This window comes from Eurosta solidaginis, chromosome 1 (assembly GCF_040869045.1).
Source record: "Eurosta solidaginis isolate ZX-2024a chromosome 1, ASM4086904v1, whole genome shotgun sequence".
Lineage (NCBI taxonomy): Eukaryota > Metazoa > Arthropoda > Insecta > Diptera > Tephritidae > Eurosta > Eurosta solidaginis.
In genome coordinates, this window is record NC_090319.1 from 394475786 (window position 1) to 394495004 (window position 19219).

The 19219-nt window shown below is 36.1% G+C and overlaps 1 protein-coding gene across 1 annotated transcript; it reads left to right on the forward strand.

Annotated features, from left to right (window-relative positions):
* Nucleotides 1–728: 728 nt before the first annotated feature.
* LOC137238535 (acyl-CoA Delta-9 desaturase) lies at nt 729–18941 on the forward strand. Its single transcript, XM_067763649.1, has 5 exons — nt 729–852; nt 1777–1999; nt 2944–3074; nt 17984–18189; nt 18268–18941. The coding sequence occupies exons 2-5, from the start codon at nt 1789–1791 to the stop codon at nt 18767–18769; spliced, it is 1050 nt and encodes a 349-aa protein (XP_067619750.1). The 5' UTR covers nt 729–852; nt 1777–1788; the 3' UTR covers nt 18770–18941.
* The last annotated feature ends 278 nt before the right edge of the window (nt 18942–19219 follow it).

Sequence of the window (19219 nt, forward strand, 5' to 3'; positions counted from 1 at the left end):
GTTCCCGTAATTTCTGAGAACCCGCGTGCCTGCGTGATTTCACATGAACTGGCCGTCCTATATATAGTACATTAGGGTTAAGCCGGAGTCATTGGTGCCGTATGTCGTATCGTTGTATCCGTATCCCTAACGTAATCAGCTGTTTATTGTTACGACGGTAAACCAAAACCCAATTGGTTGGCTAAGATACGGTTACGACCTTAGCGGCACCAATAATCGATTGCATTGATTCTCATAAGGTTGGTCTAATCAGCTGTTAAAATGTTACCGATACGGTTACCGATAAAGCACCAATGTCTCCAGCTTTAAGCAGGAGTCTTTGGTGACGTATGTCGTATCGCTGTAGTCGTATCCCTAACGTAATCCGCTGTTTATCGTTACGACGGTAAACCAAAAACCAATTGGTTGGCTACGATACGGTTACGACCTTAGCGGCACCAATAATCGATTGCATTGATTCCCATAAGGTTGGTCGAATCAGCTGTTATAAGGTTACCGATAAAGCACCAATGTCTGCAGCTTTATTTGGGTTAAAAGAAATGTAACATGTTGCAGTATTGCTCGTCGCTGTATATACAAATGTACATATAACATTTCATTGCTATGCAAACACAAAAACTTACACGAAACGTTTCCCGGTTTACCGCTTCGGCCTAATGTGTAAGTTGAAGTATATAGGTGTGAAAACAAAGCAATTGGTAAACGATCTTGTCGTTTTGAATTAAAGACTTCGTTTTACTTGGGTTTGTGCCAGCGTGAACATCGGTCAAACAGCATTTTTGGTTCCTTGGCTCAAAATAAAAGTAAAAATTTTTTAAGTATTTTTTTAAATCTGATTTAACACTAAAAAAGGTAATTTCCAATTTTTTTGAAAACAACATTTACACAAATTTTAACCCTAGAAATACCTGCTAAAGTCCACAAAGTTTTTTAATTAAAAATTTGAATTTAATGAAGAGCAGTAATTCGACTGATAACATTCTGTATATTTTCCTGCCATTAATAAAGTGTTTGTCATGTAAGCATGAGAGAAAGTACAAGTGATTTAAAGACATAACTTTCAATTTGGCCAACTGCATTGACGCTGGGATAGCAAAAAGTGGATAAACTTGGAATCTCTACGTAAAATGGTCTTCAACATACTGAACATCCCATTCTTGTCAGCTGCATGGAAGATGACGGGGTGGAATCATTCACTTACTTTATGTGGAATGGCGCAAACCAAACATTAGTTACTAGGATTTGGCTTCTTCGAATCTCCAGAGAACTTGTCATAAGTCGAGATCAGTCCTAACCAGGACTACTTCGACGCAAAACAATGCTTGGGAACTGAACCCGTATTACGTTTTACGATCAGTGACTGAAAACCATTTCAACTCAACGCAAATATCAAACTATTTCTAAAAATTACAATAAGTTCTAGATCTATTGACTACTATTTGTTGCTAGTTCACATATGTCATTAATCCGCTCTACCATTTCAGAGATATCGTGATTTAAAAAAAAAGAGTCTCGATTACGGGTCGTAAAACGTAATAAGGGCTCTGAATTTATCGCCACTTAATTTCATATATCAACAGATCATTTCAGTGTCCATGCGCGATTCTTTCTAAGAGCATATTTTGAGGTTTTTCTTGCTTCTTTGAATGAAGATAGATTTTGCCTGCAAATCGTTGGTTGATTTCAGATTGCTCTGAAAAATTATATATATAATTGCATTATAATATGGTGGAGGAATATAATTTAATTTTTACTCAGCAAAGTGTCTTACTTTAGAGTCCTTCAATAATGGACGTTCATAGCAATGGCGAACTACAGAAACAGCAACAGCAGTCACAAACAAGAGTGATGTCAGCAGATTCGGCGACAGAGAGCTCACAAGTAATAAAACGCGAGGCGAGTTGGCCGTCCGTTCTATTTTACATTCATTTGAATATACTTGGACTCTATGGAATTTTCATAATGTTGACGAGAACCTCATTCCTCACAATGTTATTCAGTAAGTTCAATTTCATTTGACAAAGGTCGATGAGTCGATGACCGTACTAAATACTTAAATAGAAGATACAAATAGAAATTGAATAAACAGACACAACAATATTATATATAGGTGCGCGGAATATTTTGTTACTAAATAAATTGTCAAACAAATCAGAGTCGGAAGTTTTACCCGCCATGCTTCTATAAAAGCTTGCGTATTAAGATTCCGGATGCTGTCCAGAGTCGATTTTCTTGTAAGTCATCCCTCCTCTTCCCTTTTTTAAAGTTACGGTAAAGTAGATACTGCCAAAGGTTTTAAGACTAATATTTTCTTCATCGTGTTTTATCCCTTTTGAGCTCGGATTTTAGTAAACTAGGTTTAATATAAAGATTTCTGTTCTCGAATCATTTTCAGATAATTTACTTTATTTTTAAGAAGAATGCGTGGGAATTTGTGATTTACAAAAATTGCACCTTGTACCTACCAAAAAATGAAATAACAATTCGCAAGCTTTTCTAAGTTCAAAAATTTAAACCCAAAACAGGGCCAGTTTACGATCACAGATCGAAAATATTTTTCATTTAAGCTATAACTTTGAACCTTTCAAAAGGAAGACGCGTTGTTGTGATTAGCAAATGTTCTCCTATATCGGATCGTAAAACACGATACAGGTGCACTTTTCATATTTCTCTTGCTGCGCAATTCCACAAATGCAAAATGCTTGAGATTTACCCTAAAAAGTTTTAAAATTTTCTTAAACGAATTAATGGTTTCGTATTTTTATTTAAATTTCTGACCATCAAATTTCAATCATGCGAAAGAAGAGTTCCATTGCTTTAATGCATTTTTAAGTTGGTCTCTCTCTAGATCTAGTGCGCGAATAGCCTACATGTGTTCGACTGATGTGACACTACCACTTTTACCTACATACATATGTATTTAGTTAAATTTCGTTATTTTAGCCTTCATTTTGGCATTTCTGGGCATTTTGGGTGCAACGGCTGGAGCACATCGGTTATGGGCGCATCAAACCTACAAGGCCAGTACATCACTACGAATATTTTTGATGTTGTGCCAAACCTTAGCTGGGCAGGTAAATTTCATACACTTACATCATTTTCATTCATTCATCATTAAGTTATTTCTATAGCTACAATACATACAATGTATTTAATAACAACCAAAGTCAGTTTTTTGAAATTTTCAGTAGAGCGGTTTTAAAGTTAAAATCAATATCGGATATTAGGGATTTTGTGTAAACTTAAAATTTTTGGTTACTTTTATAAAACCTAATAAAAATATATGTAAATACCATAAACGGTTTTTATCAACAACAATTTAGGGCTTCATTCTTTATTATGAAACGAACGTTCGTTTCGCCTCAAAGACGAATCGCTAGTGTATTTGCACTAAGTTAAGAGATGGCGACATATCATTTGACATTTGATTTCGCCTTCCTATTGGACAAAAAGTAAAAAACCCAAAGGCCGAGCGAAAACGATTGGGAATACCATTGCTAGACGAAATTGGTTGGAGGCGAATCGTTCGTCTGAGCTAAGTTAGGTTTTTAGTTCAAATTCGTGCAACCCAAAAACAAAATTTGGCTGTTAAGTTTTTGGTGTAGAAAATCTTATTTTTTTAGCAACATCCATGCAAATTTGTGTGAAAATAAACTCAAGAACACAATGCTTACCACACTTTCGATAAAAGTGGACCCTGGCTATTATCGCTGGTTGGCCACAGAAATTTTCAAAAATCGACTTCAGCTAATATTATTTGTGGACACAGAAATAACACAAAATTAAAATAACTTCTTATTCTAAACCAAAAATATTACCAGAAGTTGAGCGACCCTATGTTGTGAAGCACTGCTTTGTCTAAAGAGTACGCCCTGTGTTGTTCATCAAAATTTTTGTAATGCCGTCCGTCCTTAGCAAAAAGTCAGTAAACTTCAGCTAAGAGATAAAGCAAGCGAAAAATAAACATTACCTTTAAGCACTTTTCTGCCTTTTGGCCAAGTTTGGCATTGCAATGTGCCCAACTATGCAATCACTTCACTTAACACATGTACATACATACATCACTTTTATTTATAGGCATATTTCATATTTTCTTTATTCAGTCTATGATTTACAATAATCTTACAGACTAGATTATCAAAAATGTCTTATATGTATATAAGTAGAAGGTGTTAGAAAATTTACATAATATAGAGAACTAGCAGACCCGGCAGACGTTGTTCTGCCCTAAATTTGGACTATCTGCATATACTTTATTTATTTATTTAAATATAGTAATCTTTGAAATACAATGTTTCTTACAGACTACATAACGAGTTAAATATATTTACAAAATAATTGTTTAAGTTAAAAATTCATTTAATTGTAATTTGAATTTAGATTTTCCAATTGAGAAATATATTATTCAAAGAATTTGAGAACAACTTAAACTCTCGTAAGGTTCTGATGAGAGGAGCATAATATGCATAGTTAGTCCTCACGCATTCAATAAAAAACAAATCATTTCTTCTTAGGTTCCTCTGTGGAACTAAGAAGTTAATTCGTTGTAAAAGATTCGAGCGTCTACTATGCCTTGAATGATGTCAAACACAAAGCTAAGCGAAAGCAAGATTCTTCTGTTATCCGACGTCTTCAGGTTAATAAGGAGACATCTAGCATTATAAGATGGAATAGGCTCTTCAAAGTTTAATCTCCGCAGAGCAAATTTTATGAAGGTCTTTTGTACCCGTTCTAGCCTCTTTATGTGGCAATCGTAAAATGGTCTCCATATAAACACAGCGTATTCTAACGTGGAGCGAACCATAGGTGTAGAGAAGTTTTAGAGTGTATGGATCAGTAAAATCAGTACTGCAACGGCGTATAAAGGCAAGCATTGCGTATGATTTAGCAATTGCATGATTTATATGATCATGAAACATAAATTTGGAGTCAAAAATTACTCCTAAATCTCGTATTTTAGACTGCGTAGCCAGTTTAGATCCATTAATATCATATGATGTAGGAATTAATGAACGGGATTTTGAAAAAGTTATATGAAAACATTTAGTAATATTGAGTTGCAGGTGATTTATTCTGCACCAACTGACTACATTGTCCAGATCATTTTGAAGACTATGGGTTTCAGAAATACAGCAATTAAATATACTTACCCAAATTAATTGTGGGTACAGCGTCCTTTTAAGCCTATCGCCATAGGATTCCTTTGGGAAGTGAAGGCTGCATACGTACACCAGTACGTTTAGGTGCTCGTGCAGCGTTAAATAGGTAAGCCCTTGCTCCTTCATGACCTTCGGCGTAAGGAAGAACTTCACTTTTCGGTCGGATACGGTTGTACGACCGCATCCCAATACCACGCACTTTCTTTCTATCACCTGGCATTTTTTTTTGTAATTTGGCGCATCTTTCTTTATCTTTAATCAGATATACCGTTGGTTGCAGTTTTTGACATTTTCTAATTAGACCAAGCAAGCTCAATCCGATTGCCTAAGTAAATGGTAAAACCTTAATAGATTTAGGTACTCCTACCCCAGAAAATTTTGAACATTTATAGTGCATGCAAAGAACATAAATGGCTACCCCGTGTATTAGCTGATTTTCACAGACCCGCTGTGAATGATAATAAAAATTCATTAGCAATTGTTTCCTTCATTTAAATTTTTTCCTTCATTTCAATTTTTCGATCAGCTACTTTAGCAGAGTGGCATTGCCACGCCGCCATTTTATGCAGGGTAAAAGTGTAACGCTTTTGCGTTGCGAGCAGGCAACAATTTTCACGAAAGAATGAAATGCCCCGTAAAGACGTCACCTGCTTTTTAGAACAGAACAAAATATATTTACAACTCTTGCGCGGCGTTCGCAAAGCGTAACACTTTTCCCAGAAAAGAAAACGCTATAAGTCACGCAAACATACGTTGGAAAGTTATCAAAACACTTGTTGCACAGCTTTCAAATACAACTAATGCAACTTAAATATAATATAAACACCTATTTTCGCAATTATTTCAAAATTAAAACACAAAACTCACACTTCTTTTCCTTTGTCTCACACTTCTTCCCACTTGGTGTGGGAATTGAATTCGCTAAGCGGTAGATTTTCTCCTCTTCTTATTACTTTACATTGCAACATTGCAAACAAAGGATTGCAACATGTTTGGAATCCATGATGATTAATTTACTCTGGCAAAACACAAAATTCTGTTATTACTCCGCAAAAGCTGCAACATATAAACATATATCAAATTTTACTATGGCCTATAGAGGGGCCCCTTTTGGGCAAAATTGGTTTGAATTTCATAACCGGTTCGAACGATAGATGCCAAATACCCCCAGTATAATTGTACTTCCATCGTTATACACTAGATGGCACGGAAAGCGGCTTGAGCGCGGAAAATTAGAAGGGCTACCCAGCTCTGTTAAAATTATAAAATGTTATTTTAATTTGGTTTATAACTTCTTGAACATTGAACGAAAGTTTGAATTTGCGCTGACACATATTTGCTAACTTTGGTGAAACGCAAGACGTACCATAATTTGGGGAAACATGGTGAAACGCAAGACGTACCGAATAATACGTACCGAATTTACATCATTTGGGGCATGGTGAATCGAGACGCACCGAACATCATTTGGGTGTGATATCTATGGTGAATTGCATAATGTATTTCGTAGTCATAGCTGCTATAAAAAGTTGGTGTCGAAAATGAGACAAATATAGCAAATGTACAAACTAATTTAGCAATTTGGCGCACCTCGACACTTGCAACGCTGTTTTATTCTTATAAAAAATGTTATTTTTAAGATATATTTCTCCAGAGCATGGTTGCTTCAATTACCAAAAATCGGCGGAATTTTTTAGGAACTTGACATTTGCACTTTGTTAGGGTAGAATTAAAAGGGCTATAAAACTGTATAATTGAAATATTAGCCGTGTTTTTTAACACGCGTATATCCGTTTACGCTTAAACTTTATATTGACTGCTAAGAGACAAACTATAAATACACCTCTGAAATTGCTGCGCATAAATTTTGTCCTACTAAATTTCAATACGCATTATACTCAGATGTAACTGAAATATGTGTCTTTGTTTCACCCTGTACACTAATTCTATGTATTATATGTGTGTCCACAATTCATCGCAACTGATTCAGCTATATGTTATACCCTATGGCCATCAGAGCGTTGCGTCTCCGCTTTTCGGTACACCCTGTTGCTGTAGCTAGTTGTTTTACCACAGCCGCTAGATGGGTCTCCTAAGCATTATCTAAGCGAAGATAGGCGTTTTTTAACACGCGCAAACGAAACGTATACGCGCGTGTTAAAAAACACGGCTATTATTTCAAATTACAGAAAAAAAATCCACACTTAATCAATATAATTAACAATACTAAATTTTTTCATACATTTATATTTTTATTTTATTTACATATAAACATTTCTGAAACGAAAAAAGGAAAACAATTATTGAAAAACCTAAAACGAAAAGAGAAAATAAGATACAAGACAATTAGAAAAGGGATGTAATAATAATTATTTAAAAACCTGAAAGGATAACAAGAATAATTAATAAAAAACTGAAGAGAAAAAAAGGAAAAATTAATTAAAAATATTTAGTCAGTTTAATGAAAATTGGTATAAATAGACACGTTTTTCAAATTCGCCAGACTCTTAACGGCGAATTTTCTCAGAATATAATCGATTAAGATTAAAACCCCAGCGGGTTAGGGGGACAGAATATACACGCGGTAGGTATGCCTGTCGTAAGAGGCGACTAAAATACCAGATTAAAAGGGCTGTGTAGCGCAACCCTTCAGGTTGCCAGCGCAATATATAGCTTCTCCAAACCCAATTGTCAACCTCGCCTATCCGGGGCGAATCCTGTTTCACTAACAGACGAGGCTCTGGTGACCCTAAGCTCCTTATGGAACTTGTAGTTGGGGAAGGAGGGGATGGCCTGAAGGTTTAATGTGGCCACATAAATCGTTCCCGAGATGGTCGGGCTAGCACCTTAATGGTGCTGTGGTACCGGAGCGTAGCGGATCTGTATCCGGCAAAGTACCATCACATCGATAAACTTCCCAAAGCCTTCGGAGAGCAACCTTATCGCTACAACAACAACATTAAATCATTTCTCAGAGAAGCAAAAGTGCACATTCTCTGATTTTTTCACCTGGTGTACAAAACCACTAATATAATCGATTTTGAGAACCTAGGCTCGTGTGTCAAATTTTTTTGATTTTTTAAAGGTAAACACGATTTGCGAGTTCGCCTAACACTTAATAGCGAACTCTCACACAATGTATCAATGAAGAATACATCATTTTCACCTGACACCAACTCGTATAGGCTCGTGTTAGCTGAAAAAAGAAAATAATTCCAAATATTAATAAATGTTTTTAAAATTTGATTTTATTAACATAAATAAAATAAATAAAAATTATTTTTTTTACTACATCTGCGAAACATATTTACATCTAAATCGACTAAATTTATTTAAATCTACATCTACGAAATTTATTTACATATTTACATCTATGAAATACATTTATGTATTTAAATCTACATCTACGAATTATACGTGTGTTATGAAAATGATATGATAGGAATAAAAAACTATGTCAGCATTTACATTAAACAATTAAATATACATTTTGTTTACTATCCGATTATCCCTAGCAACTACTACTGTCAATTACGTTTGGCTATGGATGAGCTAAATTGTAAATTTGCCTAGGTTGAGCATTGGGTCGTTTTTATTTTTTGCTTTTACGGCGCTCTCTAGCAGCAATCAAGTCATCTCTAGCCAACCATCTCGCATTTTTCAATAACAAACCAACAACTCAAGAGTCTAATAGTTGCTTTCGGTGCTCTAACCAAGACCAAGCTTCCCAAAACCAATTTGGAAACTCATTTCCGGTCAAACTGGTCAAAATGCAAACCATATTTTCTTTTAAACAAGGGTATTGAGATCTCTGGCTAAATATCTGTTTATACCAGAAAATTTGGCGATGACATACTTAGAATACATCATCGCTTGGATTTACTAATAATAATTCCCTTTGTATTTTTTTTTTTGACCGTATAAGAGCTTCCGAATCAGAGTTCAAGTCGCATTGTGGTTACACCGTAGCTGTGGAACAATTCTCGAAGTAGAGTTCGTTTAACAAAGTATTATCAACGGTATAGCCTGTGTAGTACCTCTGAACTTGAATTTCCCCTGGAATAACTTCTTCCTCGTCTTCTAATATAAATGTCAGTGGGGAAAAATTGTCTAACGCTGGTATGATACTAAGAAGAGGATATGCCTCTTCCTCTTCATGATCAAGAAGTTCCTCTTCATCTTCAGGAAGGTTGTCTTCATCAAGTTCTTTTGACTCATCAGCTTGATCCACTACATCAGCGACCTCGGTCAAAACAACTTGAGCATTTAGCTGCAATAGTTCATCACCAGCGTCTTCTTGAAGTGTATTCCATTCTAAATCCAAGTCTTCATCGTCTTCACAGTTACTACCTTTGTTTTTGTTATCGAATCTATATCTCAAAATGCTATTTGTAACCAAACGAGCAACTATATATTGGATATCATGCGCAGATGGACAGGTTGTGATGCCTTGACTAGCTCGAATATTATCAAAAATGTGTTCAAGCGCAATTTACCCAACAATATGTATTCAAACTCCGGGTAATCCTTAAAAATATCGCTAGATAAACTTATCACAGCTTTAATGGTTGAAATTAATCCCTCGAAGCATACCACATAACTATTGGGATTTACAATTTTCTCAAGATATTTGACGTGCTCCATCAATATTTGTACTTTAAAATTGTTTTTCCTATTCATAGGCCATTTAAAAGGGTTAACATCTGAAATTTTCTTGCAATTAAGCTCATCAAAAATGTCTTTCATTGGTTGTACGAAAATCTGAGTTGGTAGGGCATGATTCAAAACGAACGAATCATCCGGAAAAAAGCCTTGTTTCCGTGCCATGTCAATGCCAGCTGCAACGGAATTACTAAGGACTTGTGTCGCCACAGACACACTCATCTTTTCAAAACTATTCGGATCTATATGACTAGAAGTTAGCTTTGGGCATATTTTAAAATTGTTTTTTTTTTTTTGTCTAGCTCATATAGCTTCTGAATGACGTTGAAACTGGCCAATCCGTTTCCAGTAACGATATTATACTTGTGTAAATTATTTCGTACAGATTTTATTAGATGACAATAATCATACATGCAATGATTTTTTTTTTCCTTTTACTAGAATAAATGGATGATCCTTTGTGACATTCAGACTTTCGTACACTGAAACATTCGTGTTTGCCTGGTCACAAATTACTGCTTTAAGAGATAGATCTACATCTTCAACTGCTTGAATGTTTTCAAATAAAATTTCTTGCAACTCTTCTACCTTTAGACCATTTTTAGTAATAATATAAGATAAAACAAACTTCCAATGAGAAGTTATGCCTTTGACCATGAAGAAGCAGCTCTTATCTGCAACTTTCTGCTTTCTTCTATTTTTGCCAAGGTCAACAAAGCCATCAATTAGATCTCTGTCTTTTGTTCTGTTGTATACGAGATCCCTTTTGATCGGAGTTTCGTCAAAATGTATTTCAAACCATTTTCCTTCTGCAGACATCCCGCGTACAACATTCTTCAAATTGGAAATAATGTTAGTATCAATGCCTGGTACTACATATTTTATTTGTCGCCAGGACAAAAGAGTTTTTTTGTCAGGCAATGCAAAATTTAAGTCGTCGCAGAGGAAATTGTAGGCCTTTGTGGGCATATAATTAATATTTTGTGCCAAGGTCTTACTTTCTGGATTTGGATATGGAAAGGTAGTGTCGACTATCATTATTGCGAATGTAATAGCGTCGGCACTAGCGTTTTCCGAAGGAATAATTGCCTTTTCAAATCCTGAACATCTTTTTCTAAATCTGAAATGCGTTTGTAACTTTATTCGTCTTTTTTCAGATGCATCTGAAAAAATTTTGCCATAAGTTCAGGATGTTGAAAAATGTCTACGTCACCGCTTACCAACTCAGACGAATGCCCGTGCCCGCGCTTGGCCCAGAGCTCAGAAAATTTTTCAAACTCTTGAAGGGTAATGTCCGGTCTTTCATCCTGCAATACAAATGTGCCTTCAGGCATTCCGCTTGAATTATCGTAATTCACCGAAATGCCAGAACAGGTAATAAAATCATTTGCTTCCAAATGATATTTGGGAAAAGCACCCTTTCAGGACTCTAGCCTTTGAAAGATATTTGCTATCAAATTGACGTTCGCAAATGCTCAACTTTTTTCTACTTTCAAAAGGGACATTTAAGCAACATGCCGTCGCCCACGAATAAAAAACAGCCTCGTCGCTAGGAAACGAATAAAGCACGTAGCTTTCGTCTTTTGGGCAGGACCCTATGCAGCATTTTCTGGCCCGTTTTCGTGGCTTCGCAATTGGACGGGCGCAGAAAAAGTGGCTGCATACGACATCGTCTCCACATCAGCGACCTCGGGGATCGGGGCAGCAACCGCAGCAACTATATCGATAATGGTATACTTTATTTTCTACTCTAAGTAAAAGTAAAGTTGAGGGGTTGACTGCTAACACGCTACCAAGAGAGGTGTCAAACGACGCGTCTTGACATCAGTAATTAATAATCCGAAGGCGAAAAAATTATTTTTGGACGAGTTTTAGCGGTTGTGAGCTAAAGTAAAGAATTACCAAAGTTATTTCGAAAAACATTTACAGACATTTCTTTTGGGTATCGAAAACGCACACATCACACGCACATATACTGTTTCACACTTTTACACTTCAGTCTTCAATTAATTAAAGAAGCTTTATTTTTTTTCTCTTACCAGATAACATTAATGGCACAGTATCCTCCATCGGGCGGTTGCCCTTATGTATGTCGCGTCCCATGAAGTGCCCTCTGCAGACATATAATCATTTAGGAATATGGACGTCATCGGCAATGCCCAAAGCCGCCCTCCACTTTACGTCTTGAGAAGGTTTTACCGGCCAACGGAAGGCCGGCAAAACCTTCTCGGTGTTTACACACCCACTAACTATACGTTACGTCGCGACATTATAAATAATTAAATCGAATTAAATTTTGATGAAACTCGCGTCCGCAACCGAAACGCACTTTATAGAAAACTTTTTGACATTGGCAAAAAAACTTCGGTTTTTTTGCATAAAAAAAAAAAAGTTAAAACTGAGACACAAACCTGCAACACCTCCGGCCTCTAACAAGTGTTGCAAGTGCAGAGGTGCGCCAAATTAGTTTGTACATTTGCTAAATTTGTCTAAATTTTCGCCACAAGTTTTTATAGCAGCCCAGCCAGTCGCTACAAAATACAGCATGCAATTCACCATCCATACATCACACGCCCAAATGATGTAAATTCGGTACGTCTTATTCGGTACGTCTTGCGTTTCACCATGGAACATGAATAAAATAATAACTCGAGTGTTCAAGGGACCGAAAAAAAATAAACCCTAGGAATATGAACAATAGCCGTGTTTTTTAACACGCGCGTATACGTTTCGTTTGCGCCTGTTAAAAAACGCCTATCTTCGCTTAGATAATGCTTAGGAGACCCATCTAGCGGCTGTGGTTAAACAACTAGCTACAGCAACAGGGTGTACCGAAAAGCGGAGACGCAACGCTCTGATGGCCATAGGGTATAACATATAGCTGAATCAGTTGCGATGAATTGTGGACACAGATAGAATACATAGAATTAGGGTACAGGGTGAAACAAAGACACATATTTCAGTTACATCTGAGTATAATGCGTATTGAAATTTAGTAGGACAAAATTTATGCGCAGCAATTTCAGAGGTGTATTTAAAGTTTGTCGATTAGCAGTCCATATCAAGTTTAAGCGTAAACGACTATACGCGTGTTAAAAAACACGGCTAATATTGCATTTAAAGTAGAGCTTTCGATTTCTCGAGAAGAGATTTCTCCCGAGTCTCGCCTTCTCTCGAGATTCTTGAATCTTGTATTACACGTAAGGCTCGCGAACTTTTCCACATTCAATTTAATCGATTCATTGGCTGATTTATATAGACCTTACGATTTCTTCTGGAGCACAAGCGAAAATGTCCTCAAAACTACAAGTAAAAAACACCGAAATATAGAGAATAGTGCCAATGCAGCGAGTGAATTGAAAGTCGAGAAGCTCGCGAGCATTACGAGTATTTCGAGATTCGAGAATCTCGCGAGAAGCCGTGTTCTCGATGTCTCGTTAAAAAAAAAAAAATAAAATATTGTGAACAAAATTATATGTTATATGCATGGCGGAACGATACAAGGTGGCAGCATGGGACAGCTGATCATACCCTTTGTTTATTTGATTTGATACATCAACTTTCGGCGCAGTACGATTTTGACATTTCTCCATCGAATTTACAAAAACAAAATACATTGAATTTTTATTTATGTTTGTAGGTATGTCACCATGCTGCCACCTTGTATCGTTCCGTCACGGTTATATGTATAATAAATATGTTTTGAGTTAAATGTCATCGGAAAGCAATATAATCAACAAAAAAGTCACAAGTAGAAAAACCAAGTGTATAAATTCCATACAGCAATTAAGTTTATGTCGAGAAGTTCGCGAGATTTACGAGTACTTCGAGACACGAACATCTCTCGAGAAGTCGAGTTCTCGATTTCTTGGGTCTCGAAAATCCCGCTTGTGTTCGAGAAGTAATCGTAAGCTCTAATTAAAATCAACGTATTGGCAAGGGCAAAGAATCAATGCGAAACATCTACATTTGATGAGTCCTTGCTCAGAGTTTTCTCTCCTCAGTTTTCAAACCTAAAAAGGAGAAAATTCTTTCAAAAAAGCCAAGTAGTTTTGATAAACTTTTTTATTTTCTAAACTCTTATTTATATCAATTATTTTATAATAAAGTGATGGTAAAATAAATAATGAAATAGGAACTATCTTGAAAGGCTGATGATTTTTTTATATCAGGAAATCAGTTCTAACCCCTGGCGGTGGCTGCAACATTGGCAGCCTGTTGAGCTATACCAAGGCCCTGAATGGTGGCATCCCTCGTGTGCTGGCCAATACGTTCCTATGCGAATATAAAGAACAAAATTAGTTTTCCACAAATATACAGTTTTTCAAAGCATTCATGAGAAAAAATTACCAAACAGCCAAAGTCTGCTAACCGCTTTCTCGAATTTGTATAACGTATTTAATATTACTTGAAAAAATAGCTTAAGTTAGTCAAGATATTTCTAAAAGTCCATCGGAAAAAATATCTAAAACAGTAACAAATTCACAGAAAAGTATGCAACATTTAGCATATTGTCATAAAGAAGTGCGGTGATTTGCGTTCGTTCGAAATGGATTCGAATATACCCAACAAGCATTTGGGCTTGAGTACCATTAGAGCTCATGTTGATAACTAGGCATACTTCTAAAATCTGTTGTTTCGAAACAGGGGCTCAACTCGAGAATCATAGCGTACTCAGCAAAAGAGGGAATTTTAATTCCCAACATGTGGTTCTCTAACTGGACTCAAATGTAAGATTCCATATTACAGTGTTTTTACGAAACTAAAATGAAATATATATAATTTAAAAAATAAAAAAATGTAAGGCCTGATAACCTCCGAAGAGATTTTAAGTCGATCTTCTCTTCCAATTTTCGTCGTGCTCCTTTTAATTTTTCCTACAAAATGGCGGGACGGGACCTACTTGTTTTATTCCGACTCCGAACAACATCTGCAAGGCAGATGAGTTTTCACTGAGAACTTTCGATGGCAAAAATACACTCGGAGTGCTTGCCAAACACTGCCGAGGGACGACCCCGCTTAGAAAAATTTCCTACTAATTGAAAAACCTTGTTTCTAGAACTTTGACGTTGCTTTGCCCGCGTCGTGGACCCAGGATATTCGGTGTCGTAGACGGAGCACGCTACCATGACACCATGGTGGCCACCTATATAATTTATTTTTGATTAATTACGCTTCATTACTGCTATCAACCAGGTGTTTATTTCTCACAATAAATAGCTGTTGATTTTGGTGGCACCACCTTGGAGATTTTTTTCAACTCCACCTCAACTCGATATGCAATGTGGGATATCAACTGTAGAAATGTTTTGAATATTCATTTGAGAACTGTATATTTCTCAAAATCTCTCGAAATTAGGATAGATTCCAATTAATATAATGACGAAAACTTTTAATTTTACAAAATTTCTCAAAGGTTGGATAGTAATTGGAGAATGAAGTTGAATATCAACTCGAGAACTATCTGGTTTAAGAATAATTAAATAATATTGTTGGATATCACTTCCGGAACTAGATATATATTTCGTTGGAGAACCTTTTTTCCATGTTTGTTGCGTAAACAAAATACAGCTATTGCCTGATCTACAAATTATCTAGATAATAAAAAAACCAATGTCGCCGCACAAAAAGCATATCCTAAAGGCGGCCTTAAACTGTGCCTGCAAAAAGCTCAGTAGTTTAACTGGAGTTTAAATTTGACTAGAGTTTAAGCAAACTTAGTATAAGCTAAGCTTAACCGACTACTGCAAAACTGGCCCTTTGGCTGTGATTCTTTGTGAATGTCGCATACCTTTCTGCGCACTTTAATAATAAACCCAACACGGATAAATACCCACCAAAGCCCACCCAACCGACACCGACACCGCCACGAGGTGCACATCCCCATGACGCACACACACGGTTTTTGTTTTTGCTGAGTTGTTGATAGGTGGAGGTTTGTTAAGCGTCGGAGATCTAAAACTGCTCAGCTACAGAATAAAAATCATCAGCTGAGTATTATTATACATAGCAGTTGAAGATAATTCATACATATACACAACACATTGTTAACTAAGTGAACAATTTATATAAAGATTTTATTTTAATTTTTTTATTTTGTTACGAGTTAAGATAGGATAGTTTTCTTTATAGTAAAATGTGAAACAGTTATGTATATCAAATGAGTTCGAATGGGAGTTAAAATCATGACACAAATACCGAAAAGTTTCATTTAATTTGAAATTAGTTCTGCACTGCCCCAAAAGAAGAGGTTTGTAATGTCTTGGACGCTCGTGATGGGACATTGAAGTTTACTTCGATCAAAAGAAAGGGGCTAGCAATCAGTCCATTCAGTAGTTTAGCCATGAATAATACGCCTAGCATTTCTCTACGACATGCGAGAGTTGGGAGATTGATAAGCTTTAGCCGACTAGTATAAGGTGGAAGATTATACGCAGAGTCCCAATGAAAATTTCTTAAAGAAAAAAGTAAAAATTGCTTCTGTAATGACTCTACACCTTTTCCAGTTTAAGTTCAGAAATTTACAATTCAAGTTCAGAAAATTGCAATTCAAGTTCAGAATTTCCAATTTAAATTCAAAAATTTACAATTCAAGTTCAGAAATTTACAATTCAAGTTCAGATTTCTAGTGCAGAAATTCCAATTTAAATTCAGAAAACTACAATTCAAGTTCAGAAAATTACAATTCAAGTTCAGAAAATTACAATTCAAGTTCAGAAAACTACAATTCATGTTCAGAAAATTACGATTCAAGTGCAGAAAATTACAATTCAAGTTCAGAAAATTACATTTCAAGTTCAGAAAATTACAGTTCGAATTCACAAATTTATAAGTAGGGTGTTAATTTTCAAAAGTTATTTTAAATAATTAATTTTATTCTTATATGTTACTTGCGGAAGTGTTGATGCTTCGTTGACCATGGTGCCAAAATGGTGGCTTGGGTAAAGTGTACCCCAAGTTTTCTTCAAGGTGTGTACATCCCGAAACTTGAAATCAAATGGAGGATAATTCTTTCCAACAAGTGCATGATGACGCTACGGCCAAGAAAGTACTTCAGTCGAAACAGCAGTTTGGAAGCAGTGGAAGGGAGAGACCTCCACAGAGTTGCGAAGATGGAGGAAGACTTGACATCTCATGATGCTCCCAATCGCCGTAAGTTACCGCGAAACAGGGAAAGCTGGCATGATTTGTTACGAAACCGCCAAAATCGCGATTAAGTGACAATTCATGATGAATGATGATGATGGCGGATAAATTGAGATATTTTGACATATGGCGCCAAGATCTATGCAGACAGTACCTATACGTTACATCCGGGAGTGTGGACGCCACGTTGACTGTTTAAGTGGTCATATCTTCGTCATCACTGCTGTCATACTCAGTGCAGATCAATGGTTGTGACGCTAAGAATATAGCTGGATGGCATTGCAACTGCTTCTTATGAGCGAGAGTTTTTTCTTCGCTATCTCGCAAAATTGATTTAAACGAGTTAAGATATCCAATGCTTCCTTAACACATAGATACCATCTTACATACATTTATTTCCATTGGATGAAAAAAAAAATACCGGACAAATTTTCTGAACTCGAGTTGCAATTTTCTGAATTTAAATTGTAATTTGCTGAACTTGAATTGGATATTTCTGAATTTAAATTGGAATTTCTGAACTTGAATTGTAATTTTCTGAATTTGAATTGTAAATTTCTGAATTTAAATTGGAAATTCTGAACTTGAATTGTAATTTTCTGAAGTTAAACTGGAAAAGGTGTAGTATATCTGCATGAACTTGATATCGTGGATTCCAGACTATCGATCCGTATTCTAGTATAGGTCTAACTAATGTGGAAAAAAGGCCTTTAGTTAGATAAGGGTCACTAAATTCTTCAGACGATCGTTTCACAAATGATAGAACACCTCTACTAGCCTTGTTGACAGTAGCCATAATATGAAGGTTGAAACTAAGTTTAATATCCATCGTGACTCCCAAGTCAACAAAATAATTTACTGATAAACAACAAAACCCTGTTGCTGCTTTAGATATTTTTAGCGATGGAGTTTTAGCGTTAGCGAATGTTGGAATTCGGGTGCATATAAAAAAAAACACACCTATAAATTTAGTTTTGCAATTTAATAATTTTTAAATAATTTCACATGGAACCCAGGGCCCTATCTACGGTTGGGTTCAAGCACATCGTCTACATCATCAGAAATTCCGCAAGGAAGAAGATCCGTTTTACAGCGGACGTAATTTCATGTCAGCTCAAGTGCACGCACAAATAATGGGTTACACGCCGGAACAAGAAAAACTCTTCAACGAAGTGGATATGTCAGACATTGAACAAGATAAAATCGTAATGTTTCAAAAAAAGTAAGTGTTGGAAAATCCTTCATGTGCAGACGCCGATCCCATTTCGAATGTCAAAGTTTCTAACTTTCGCTTTCTTAGGTACTATTGGGTTTTATACTTTTTCTTACACGTCTTATTGCCAGTTAATGCACCGTTAGAGTATTGGGGCGATTCGATTGCCGCTGCCACATTTGTGACATTTTCCCTGCGTTACCTAATCGTTTTGAATGTTTGTTGGCTCATCAATTCGGCGCATTTTATTTGGGGTTTGGACAAACATTTTAAGCCCTCCGATTCGAATAGTGTTTTCTTTGTAACAAAAAGCTATTGGCCCCAATATCATTATCTACTGCCCAATGACTATCAGAGCGGCGAATTTGGTGATTATGGAAACGATTTCACCACCGCAATGATCCGAGTATTCGCTGCTTTGGATTTGGCATCAGATTTGCGCACCATTAGCTCAGTGGCTGTACGTCAGGGCTTAACAACTGCCATGGAAACTGGTCGACCTATTGTAGAATGTATTCAGGAGCAGGCAACGGAGGAGATGAATGAAATGCCAAAGAATCATTACCTGAATAGAGAGCGATTTATGTAGACCATCTTATATAAATGTTAAATAGTAAAATCATCACTCTGTTCTTCGTATATTTAAAGAAATGTTATATTAAGCTTTGATTATCTATTGTACTTATATATGTATGTTTGTACATATAGAAATAAATATAAATACATACATATGTATGTGTGTAAGTGTAAAAGATATTAAAGGATTTTTGTCATATATTATTGATGGGTTCAATATTACGAAGTCACACTTAACAGACCAAGGACCTGGCTTACCGTAGGAACAGTCCGATATATCGCTAGCACTCGTTCTTCGCCTAACACATTTACAACATTATAAGCATTATTCTTGCTCTGCTCTGCAGCTTCTACTCAAGGCAGGAAGGTCAGATTCAGCTGTAATGTATCATGGTCTCAGTCATGTATTTGTAGCATTTCAAGTGATTTGTCGAAGTAAAATTTCCAAATCCGTTTTGAAGTA